The 11,931-nt window shown below is 30.2% G+C and overlaps 1 protein-coding gene across 3 annotated transcripts in view; it reads right to left on the minus strand.

Moving 5' to 3' along the window:
* LOC112525940 (uncharacterized Rho GTPase-activating protein At5g61530) overlaps positions 1–4,593 on the minus strand; it is a 6,573-nt gene extending 1,980 nt beyond the window's left edge. The window contains exons 1-9 of one of the 3 annotated variants that reach the window (XM_025136275.1): positions 4,487–4,593; positions 3,442–3,460; positions 3,079–3,143; positions 2,724–2,986; positions 1,177–1,239; positions 1,079–1,097; positions 847–945; positions 700–777; positions 362–606 (exon numbers count right to left, since the gene is read on the minus strand). In XM_025136275.1, coding sequence (XP_024992043.1) covers positions 362–606; positions 700–777; positions 847–945; positions 1,079–1,097; positions 1,177–1,239; positions 2,724–2,986; positions 3,079–3,139 — 828 coding nt within the window. In that variant the 5' untranslated portion in view covers positions 3,140–3,143; positions 3,442–3,460; positions 4,487–4,593. Of the gene's footprint in view, positions 1–361; positions 607–699; positions 778–846; positions 946–1,078; positions 1,098–1,176; positions 1,240–2,723; positions 2,987–3,078; positions 3,144–3,313; positions 3,461–4,486 lie in introns of all 3 variants that reach the window. The other 2 variants (XM_025136272.1, XM_025136273.1) reach the window with 2 other exon arrangements.
* Between the last annotated feature and the right edge of the window lie 7,338 nt (positions 4,594–11,931).

Genomic DNA, 11,931 nt, shown 5'->3' on the forward strand with positions numbered 1-11,931 from the left:
TATATATATATATATATATATATATAGCTATAGTAGGTGGGCCCAATCTCTCCTGCCCGACACCAAACCTCAATTTCTTCGTTCCTTTGGCTAGCAACAGAACTATTTCCGTATGAAGGACTTGAATTCGGGTGTGCGTAACGGTGACTTGAATTAAGAAATATTCTGGGTGAATAGTGTTTGAAGCATAAACCATTGAGAAAGGATTTTCCTAGGCTTCTGGTAGAATATGCTACAAATCATTGAATTGATTGAACCTCTTTGGAACTTCTAAAACTATTATTGTTTCAAGTAAGCATATAGTTTTGGAGATGAAATATGTTTTAATGTCATCATATATTAGTGTAGAGAGAGAGAGTGCCTTGTTGAGAAGCGATTTCTGGCTAACACGGAGCAACAGTGCAGTAATGAGTTCCAGTGTCATGTAATTGACTGTGGGAAGCTTCTTCAATATGTTTCTCATCAGCGGTATGCTAGAACGGGCACCCCGGACTTCATTGTGTAGCTCTGAAGTGATTAATGGCTGAGGAAGGCTAGCCAGGTAACACTTGACAAGAGCTGCAACATCAACTGGGTTCACACCTTCAGGTAGTGGTGCATTCAAGTCTGAAAGACAAGAAAGTAGTATAAGAATCAGTTTATCACCATAAATGATATAGAATATGAAATTAATATCTACAATTGAACCACAATTAGTACCTTGGTTGTATAATGACACTAATTGCTGGATGGCCTTCTTGTTTCCTTCAGACTTGAATAAATCGGGAGAATTCAGTCCTGAAACAAACCTTCTAAGTCATCAAAAGAAGATGCTACAGAATGCAAATAGATTCTCACTTACTATACCTGATAATACAAGATAATCTGCAGATTTGATCAATAAAAAAGGAATAGGCCTGGTGGATTCTTGCCGCTGCACTGTAACCTCTATCGGCACACCAAACACTGAACAAAACAATTGGGTGCCTCAGCTACAACTCAAACGATCAAGTTGAAAGACAGATGACTTTTCTTTCTGGGTCTTTGCGCCAAAAAATAAAGGGGAACTTTTACGCCAAAAAAATAAAAGGGAACTTACCATCGGTGCTTGCAACACCCTGCCAAATTAAAGAAAAAGTGAAGTCAGTATATCTAAACCATTTGACTGAATAAAACAGGCCAAGGGAAAACAAATACCTTCTGCCATCGCTCAATATCAGTCAATAGGGTTTTGCTCTTTTTGGCAGTCTTCTTTGCCACCTGGACATAAGTTATTATCTCAGAGATGTCAAGGATCAGGTTAAGTCATACATAAATAAAACACTTTTAACACATATATTTATGTATTATAAGAGTTACACTTTTATGACAACAGGTAAGTATTTAAATAAAGGAGCAAAAACTTCCTATGCCGAAAACATAATCAGCATAGGAAGTTTGAAGTAACAGCTAATTTCACTGCTCCAACCATAGAACCTAGTCTATGTGCAATCATTCCAAATATATCCTATCTTTGAGGTGGTTTTCAAGTGAAAATAGAAATAAATAAAACCTCGTATCAATGTGATTGACTTTATTTAGCATTATGTCGAACTAGCACTTCAACGTCGAAAGTGGTAGCTAACACATATTCAAGACCAAGAGCCTTTTTCCCTTCTCAAGAACCATAAACAAAGATCCAACTTTCTAGGGTGTTCACAATTAAGTGGGTTGTACACAGAGCATGTGACACATTTATGCCCTTGTGTAAACAAATAGCTCTCAATACTGGGAATGTAGAAGTAATAGGTGACCTACAGCAATGATATGAACAATTTTACCTTTGCTACTCCAGAAACCTTTGCAGATTAACAAGTAAAGGATCCATAAAAATATTTACATAAACAATGATTTCATTTATCTAACTTAGTTTGCTTTAAAAAGCTGTAATTTTCCCATACCAATAGTTCAAACAACAAAAAATGCTTGATTAGTAGTGATAACTGATGTTAGTGCTAAACATATTTTGGTACATTCTGGTCAGGATCGGGTGGTTCGATAGGAACAAACCAAAATTTTCAGCTTTGTGAAATTGGAGCCACTAGAGGCTAGGCAGTTTGGTGGTTCAATGGTCTTGGTATCAGGCGCGCAGTGTCGATGGTCTAGCCCCCAATTTTGGGCACAACATTATAACAAATAAAATCACAAGCTTCCCATAAAATTTAAAATCATTCAAGTCCAGAGTCCAGACCAATTATCCCAGTCGATTTCAAGCCCAGATAATGATTTTAAATAAATTTGTATTTAATTTTTTTCCTAAGAAGTTATTTTAATGTTTTTTTGCTATTATCAGTACAGATTTTTTTAAAGATATATTACATAGATAATGTTACATATATGATATACACATATATACATATCATATTTCTTTAATATGTTAAATATGTAAACTATATTCCCCAGTTCAGTTTGATCATGGTTTGGCAGTCAAGAGATAGAAACCCAAACCGCCAACCATGAAGGGACAAAAATATGACCAGAACCAAACTGCCATGATTTCTGATCACCTATTCTGGTGCAGTTCGGTTCAACCTTCTGATTTTTGGGTATCTTTGCCCCCTAATTAATGGTAAACTACTCAAGCATGTTGCTTACATGTTCACTGCAGCATCCGCACTGGTATCTCTTGTGGCTTAGTGATTCACATATATATTTAGATCCTCAAAATATTTTGACTACATCAATCTAGCAGGATTAGTAGTTACCTCTTCCACTTTAACTTTCCCTACAACAACCTTCTCTTTTGTCTCTGACACACCCTTCCTCAGAAAGAAGCTAGTAGTAGCAGCTGCAGAAACAAGGCGTTCTTGCATTGCTTGTCTCGTGGATGGCTGCTGAAAAAATGACCATCGGCTTTTGACCACAGAGCCGACCCTTTCTGCGACACCAGAAACATTGCCTTTTGCATCTTTAGCAACCTCACCCACAAATGTTCCTGCAGACTGCCCAGCTTCTTTCAGCTTTGTCCCTGCATCGTTCAATAAAATTATGAAAACTCAAAATTGCAGAAACAGCATATAAGTTAACAAGGTAGTTCTATGGCATTGATAAGTTAGTTACCTGAAGATGAGAAAAAACCACTGGCCTTCTCTTGCCACTGAGGTGAAACGACCGAAGGCATGAAGCTGATTTCAGACATAAATGAGAGAATTTCAATCAGTGAACAGACATAACTTGAGTTATTGACAAGGTTACTCCTTTGTGACTAGAAGGTCATTTTCGACCGAATGAGTGTGTCACAAGGTGTATGCCAACACTTTATCCAAATAAAAAGGTGCATGCCAACGACAACAACCCTGGGTTTGAGCAATGCAAACAGCCTTTTTGCAAAATGCAAAGAAATGGTTTGTGTAAAATTCCTTGCCCCAACCTTGCAGAGCCAAGGAGCCTTGATACACTGGATGCCTTACTGAATAGACCTACCTTGTACAATATCCAAAGCCTGCATCGCACAAATGAGATTTTTTTTAATTACTGAAATCTAAACATACAAGTAACTGTTAGCCCTGATAATTAGTAAATAGCCTTTGTTAATCTATATCCATGAAACACCGAATTTCATTTTGAAGATCAAATGGTGAATTAGAAGTTACTACAAAGCTTATTAAGATGAAAAACAAAACATGATGTGAACATGTAGAGACAAATGGAAGTGGATATTCAATACAAATAGGCATTGCTGACTTGGTATAACAAACAGATTATTTTTTTTAAATGATAACGTGGATCTCTTTTTCACCCTGCGTTGAAAGGGTTCAAGTGAAACACAGCCGGCATGTCATTTGCAACAGATTTAATCTTACTTGTTGTATCACATCAGCAAGAGAACATGGTACAATGATTGCAATTATATATTTTTACTCATTGATGAAGCCACCAATTCTACTCTTTGCTAAGTCTATCTTAATGCTACCAAACACTTCAATCCAGAATTATTGTTTTGATTGTAAAAGAAATGTTAGCAGGAGTCTAAAGACAGGATTAAAGCAGAATCTCCTAAATTTCATATTCCAGGCAAAGCCATCCAAACCGTGTGTAATTTCTTGAGCACCAATAAACAATCTTTTTAAACTAGAAAAGGAAGTAACACGATCATCACTTTTTAGGACTGCTTTCAAATAGCTACATACTTCGTAAGTACTCCTGGATAAAACGGACTAACTCAAATTCAAGTTGTACAGGTAGACCATCGTTCTTCTTAAAACAACATCAAACAAAAAATAATCACATCAATTATCGACTAAATAACACCGAGTTCCGCAGAAAAAGTCAAGAACAAAAAAGGAACCGATTACTCAAGCTATCTATATTCTTATTTCACGTGAAATATATGATAAGAAATTAAAAAAATCAACGATCATTCTTCAAACACATACATAACATCAGATAGCATTGAACAATCAAAAAGGTAACGAAGACACAAACCCTAGAGAACTGCAAAACAAAATCATATAATTTTAGGTTTTACCTTCCGATTTGCGGTTGAAGGTTTATCAGCGAATCTTGAAGAACAGCAAAAATCAAAAGCGTTTTAGAGAGAGATGATGATTCGATTTGTTTGTGGGAGAAAGTGACAGTAGGCAGGAAAATAGACCATTGACTAAAATAAGGGTGACTAGTCAGCAGAACCAACGAGTTGATTTAAGCCAACTAGGCTGATGGTGTAGGAGTTCTGGGTGAACTCGAGTGTATGATAACTTTCCAACTGACTAACTAACAGTAGAGATTATTTTAAATACTTATCCTCCAAATTCAAAATTCAGTCATTAAAACTGATTTATATCGTAATCTCATTTCAAAAATTATAGTAATTGAAATTTCAAAATACATGAGAAATTATTAACACATATAATCGTATATTGACTAAAATAACGGAAAAAAATACGTTTCTTTTTTTTACAAATTACATCATTATAATCATCTCGTTAATACGTTCAAAAAACCTCTCATGTCGAATATTTTTTCATTTAATTTTATATTATTAAATATTATAAAAATTACGAATTATTTTTTATTTACTATATTTTATATCCTTACAGTTACAGATTATATGTGCTAATATAGTAAAGGTGTAAAATGAAAAAAAAAATACATTAAATAAATAACCATAAAGGTAGAAAATAAGTTTTAAAGACAATTCATACGTATTTATAATATTTAATAGAATAAGATCAAATCCAAAAATATTCAATGCTATGCCTATTTTGAAACGTATTGACGAGACGATTATAATAGTATAATTTGTTAAAAAGGAAACGTATTTTTTTATATTAGCTAATATAAAATTATGTGTTATAATATAATAAATGTGTAAAATAAAAAATGAAAAGGTAATGGATATATAGTAAATTAGACAAATAATGATAAAAGTGTAAAGTGTAAAAATAGTTTATCAAAATGAATTATCTGTGAAGTATAAACTATTTTATACTTTACACCCTTATAATTAGTTGTCTAATTTACATTATATCTCTTTTTTTTTCATTTTCTTTTTACACCTTTATATATACTATACTATAAATAACTTGACAAAAACTCTTAAAAATCATCTTTTATACATGATTACATGAAGTACTGCATATTGATGCATATTACTTAAAATTCAAGATTACAAGTAAATTGTACGTTAGTATAACTTATTAAGCTCCATATTTGAATTTGTGTAATTAACTGTAAATAAATATAATCAAATACAGGATTAAATTCTTATTTTAAATATAAAATCTGAAATATAATTAAAATAATTATTAAGTTCTAACAGAATACTTAGTTATTATGTTCATAAAAAATATATTATTGAACCAAAAATAAATTACTTCGTCATTAAACTTAAATTGAAAGGTAATAAAAATTTGAATTAAAGAAATTATACAAAAAATGAGAACTTATATACATATATTTTTTAATTTTTATGATATATTCAAATTTATATTTTATTAAGAAAAAACATATCGTTTGCTCAAAACCACATAAATTCGTATTATAACATCGACAGAGACCAAAAAAATAAAATAAAACATAAAAATTGAGATATATTTCGCTGTATTGCGCAAGTACCCTCCAAGTTATATTAACACACATAATCATACATTAATTAAAATACATAAACAAATACGTTTCTTTTTTTTTATAAATTACATCATTATAATCATCTTGTTACGTTCAAAATGAGCTTAATTTTGAATATTTTTGAATTTTATATTATATTATAAAATTTATGAATTATTTTAATAATTACATTTTATATTCTTATAATTAGAGATTAAATAAATAATCATAAGAGTAGAAAATGTAAGTTCTAAAAACAATTTGTACATATTTAATAATATAAGTCTTAATCTAAAATATTCAATATTTGGTTCATTTTGAACGTATTGACGGGACGGTATAATAGTGTAATTTGTAAAAAAAAACGTATTTTTTTATGTATTTTAGTTATTATATATGTTAATATAATAAATGTGTAAAACAAAAATAAAAAAAAGAGATATAAAGTAAATTAAATAAATAATTATAAGATGTAAAATTGTAAATCTTTAATTTATTATAAATTTTATGTAGAAAAGAAACTTAAGTCTCATTTTTTTAATTTTTTTAATTAAATTATATTTTTAACTTTTTTTATCTGAAAACAAACTTTATGTATAAATTATTTTTTTGCATAATTTTTTTTCGTAAACTTTGTCTATTTAATTAAAAAAGTTATTAAAATGATTTAAAAATGAAATCAATTTTATAAATGGTTATTTATATAAATTTTCCGTATTTCTGACCCTATTTTACAGCTCTGATATTCTCGTAAAAAATTTAACATTAGAAAATTTTGGTTTTCAAAACTGCAATGATAAAATCATTTTGCCTTGAATTTTAAAAATAAATATTATTCGTAAGTGTAATTGACTATTGCATATTACTAAAATTTATTAATATAAATTAATATTGTTTTTCCTTTAAAAAAGAATTGTAATATTGTTTTTATAAAGTAATTAGAATGGTACTCGTACAATGCAAAAAGATATATTTTGATTTTAATGTTTCGTTTTATATTTTTGGCTCTATCGATGTTATAATGAGATTTTATGTGGTTTTGAGAAAAAAAATGTTTTTATTTTTGAATTAAATATAAATTTGAAGATGTTATAAAATTTTTAAAAAAATAATCGATATTAGTATCAAATAAATTGTTTAAAAGTTCTCGTTTTGTGTAATTTCTTTGATTCAATTTTTTTAGTATAATTTAATTGAAGTTAAAAACGAACTAATTTATTTTTGGTTTAATAAAATAAAATTTTTTAAATAATAATTAAGTATTCTATTTATCTTAATTATACTATAACAGGACTCGCACAATGTAACGAGATAAATCTTGATTTTAATGTTTCATTAGAAATATCTATGTCAATATAATATGTTTTTATCTGGTTTTGAGAAAACAACAATGTTTTTATTTTGAATAAAATATGAATTTGAAAATATCATAAAACTTTGAAAAAAAAATATCAATATTAGTATCAAATTACTATTTAAAAGTTCTCGTTTTTTTTTCTGTAACATTTTTAATTAAATTTTTTATTATAATTTAATTTAAATTTAATAACAAAGCAATTTATTTTAATTTAATAGTATAATTTTTTAAAAAGATAATAATTAAATACTCTGTTAAAACTTAATAATTATTCTAATTATATTTCAAATTTTTTATATTTAAAAGTGAGAGATTTATCATGTATTTGATTATGTTTATCTGTAATTTGTTATACGAATTCAAACATAAAGCTTTAATAAGTTGTACTTACACATAATTTATTTATAATCTTAAATTTTAAGTAATATGCATTAATAAACAATATTGCATGCATAAAAATTAATTTTTAAGATTTTTTGTCAAATGTTTTATAATATAATATAGATATAAATAAATCACCACCATCTAAAATCTCTATGTTCTATTTATCTTAAAGAATATCCTATCATTATTATCTTGAACAAACATTTCAATTAAGACTAAAATAAATTACATATTTACTTTTAAATCAAAGCTATTTAAAATTATAATAAAACAATTATACACCAAAACAATTAACTTTTTTAATTTAAAATTAATATCAATATAATTTTTTGGATTTTTTTAATGGTTATTCAACTAAACTTGAATTTATAGTATATTCAAACAGAATTTTCCAATTTTTTTAATTAGTTATACCTTAAATAATAGTCAAATATTATAGCTAGTAATTATTTAAGGGTATAAAATATATCAAATAATAGATTAGAAAACCAAAGTAATAGATGGTAAACACAATATTGAATATTACACATGAGATATGTATAGTTTGTTTTAGTTTACTTCCATCTAATATTCTATAAATTCGTTATTTTACATGTGTTTCATAATTTGATACATAAAAACATAAATACAGATGTGTTTCATAATTTGATACATAAAAACATAAATACATATGTGTTTCATAATTTGATACATAAAAACATAAATACAGATGTGTTTCATAATTTGATACATGAAAACATAAATACGGTTGTTGGGAATTTATTCTTATAACCTTTACATGGAGTTTCAACAATTATTTGCAGAAAAACTAGTAACATGTGTTCCATGTTTTAGTACATTTTTCTAACGATAACATTATGGATTTTTTTTAAAGAATTAATCAAGACACGTCTTAAATTAACCTATCTTATCATTGCATCGATCAGGCCTACTTACGCGAGATTCAAGGTGCACCATGGGTCCGAGCCCCCATAAATGGTTACAAAACAACTATTCCCGCAAGACGTGGTTACAAGCTCAGGTCCAAATCGGTTATGGTTTTCAATTTTTACACAGGAAATAATATTAACCATCTCTATCATTAGATATTTACTAGTAACGTATCCGCGATGTTGTAGTGTCTATATTGATGAATTCCAACATCGAAAGTGGTTTCTAGTTCAAAAAGCATGACAAAACCTGAAAAAATAGGTTTTGAAAATCTAACAAATAAATTCGTTAAATGATCAGTTTCTAAAAAAATAAAGTGCATACATATGATCATATATCTCAGTATTCCACTATAACATTTTGCATAGATTCATTATAAGTAACATAAAAAATTCCTTACTAAAATAAACGGGTATAAGCAACATCTTGTAAGAGCTACCTGTACAACTTCATCATTCGGCACCGTAATTTGAAACCTGTTACCTGTTCTTTAGCAAATATATGTATGATAAGTGACCCTTCTCATCTCAGAATTATCATGCCACCTTTACCCTATAAACAACAATCGGCCGTGAGTGTACCGGAAGCCTAGCAACAATGGCCACACCAGGTTCAAATCCAATCTCAGCAATTTTGCCATGGACACGAATAACCGCATCCTATACAGGAGAATGCATTTGCTCTAAAGTATGCATGACAATGGAACAAATTAATTTGAATTGGAAGAAAAGCATTTGGCTCAGGATATATGCAAATGGTTTATCTTTAACACAGAAACATTGACAGCTCGTAAGTCAAAAGATTATTATACAGGTATCACATAAGAAGTAATTATAAAAAACAAGGAAGGTTCGTTTGACTAAGAAATTCACATATTCTTGGACTGGATTACCAAATATGTTCATCCTGCATAGAAACTTCCAATCAAGTAATTATTGAGAAGAATTGTCCAGCTGACTTCATCCCCTCCATCCACCTCAACCAGCTTCTCCACGCAAGTAGCTTCTCCGTCTCGGATTTTCTGCTCACTTGAACAGAAAAGTCTTTTCAACTCATATCTCTCTCTCTCTCGCATTGCCTTCTCATACAATCCCAGTAATTTATCGTTCTCTTCATGCATTTCAATAAGTTGATGCTCTAAGTTCTCAATTTCTCCTTTCATTTCAAGTTCCTTTTGAGCAAACTCATTACGGTCAAAATGGTCCTTTTTACTCTCATCAGCACTGAGAATGTTTTTTGACCGTTTGCAACTGTCTGATCATAAAATCCAACCAGTTTATTGTTGTCATCTAGTAACACCTTGAGCTTTAGGGCCGTTTACCAAATGTTTACCCTGTAAGCGCTTATCAAATCACATTACCTCACCAAATAAACATGGCGAAGACCTAGAATCTTACCCGGTAAGAACGATGACAAGGACCGAAAGTCTTACCCGGTTAGAATTTACCGGGTAAATTGTTGCATACGATACGGTTTTGATGAACTAAAATCTTACATTGTAAGGTAAGTAATAGTGTTGAATATTATTGGTAAGTGTTCGGGTAAAGGACCCCTTAATCTCAATTTGTCGTTTTGTTTAGACTATATAATTGCAGTTTCATGAGCTTTTGCTTCTCTGACTTGCAGCTGCAATAGCGTCAACCATGGTTTGTAGCTCTCTTTGGTCCCTTAAAGCTACATTGGGTGTGGTCATTAGAGGGAACTCAAATTGTGTTTTACAAGTGTGGCAAGGCGTTACAGGTCCTGCAATAAGTGTACGCATCACTAAGCATTAAGCAAGTCGTTTTATCACATGTCACATATTAGGCCAAGCCCTTGGGGTTACATTAGCAAGAGATTTACCTTAAGACTATCCATCAACAAGGTCACCGTCTCTATGACTATCCATCAACAAGTCAAGACTTTTTTCCTAGTTAAAGTGAGGATATGATGATAATGAGGAAAAAGAAAAATGAACCTAGGTTAGAAAACTACGGTTGCTGAAGAAAACTACATTTGCTAAAGAAGACGCATAACACGTCATGCTATTTCATATGGCTTATAATATACCTTCACATGTGAAGGTCTGATTCATGCATAAGTTTCTAGTCGAGCGCTTCCAGCAACGGCACATTATGCAATAACATTAGAAACGTGAGATTCAGCCCAAATTTGACAGAAACAAGAAATGGACCATTTCAGCATAAATCAAATACTAATGGACCTTATCATCAAGTATCCTGGTATCTTCATCCATCCTTTGTTGTTCCCCTTTTTCAAAAAATGATTTTAATATGTATTTAAAACATGAAGTTAGAAGGGGTATAGTTACAACCATCATTTATGAGAAATACAATATCTAAATAAAAAAAGTAGCCACAACAGGAACTGAAGGGTGCAGATGTAAGAATGTATCAGTTACAGCTAATTCAACACCATCAGTAACCAATCAGTAGCAAAATTCCATCCTAGACCTGTAGGTTCCTACAGGATCAATTGAAAGCCAATGCACATGCCAGCAATCATAATGTTAAGAAAGGAAGCTCCAATGTTGATCTGAAGCAACCAAACAACTAAAATAGTCCTTATAGTCCAAATAAACCAGCATCAAAATTAAAATATAACCCCACACCCAGGCCAACAGATGCTGAAACACAATACTTTGTTCAAAAATCCATATCAACCAAAAAAATACCAATATCCCAGAACCAGCATATCCAGCCAAATCTATAATTGATTACCAAGAACGTCAACACCCAAAACCAAGAAAGATTTTGCATACCTAAAACCAAGAGAAATTGTTGTGTTGTACTCTCTGGTAACAGAGACACTAGTCTCTGTCATCATTGCAAAAACCTTTACCTGCAATTCTCATTACAAAATCACAACTCCAGCAAAAATGAATATTTTGTAATTAATAAAATAAAAATTATTAAAATACTTTGATGGAAAAAAAATTAGTTAATCACAACCGACACCACCTACATCTTTCAAATAACATAGACAATTGTCAAGTGCTTTATTTTATTGCAAGCCAAATATTGAAACTTCAATCCAAAAACACACACACACATATATATATATATATATATACACTAGAAGCGTACTCGCGCAATGCAGCGAAATACATCGTGTTTTTAATATTTCATTTTATTTTTTATCTCAGTCGATATTATAATATGACTTTATGTGATTTTGAGAAAGCGATGATGTTT

This window comes from Cynara cardunculus (genome assembly GCF_001531365.2).
Source record: "Cynara cardunculus var. scolymus isolate 2C chromosome LG 13, CcrdV1, whole genome shotgun sequence".
NCBI classification, from domain to species: Eukaryota; Viridiplantae; Streptophyta; class Magnoliopsida; order Asterales; family Asteraceae; genus Cynara; species Cynara cardunculus.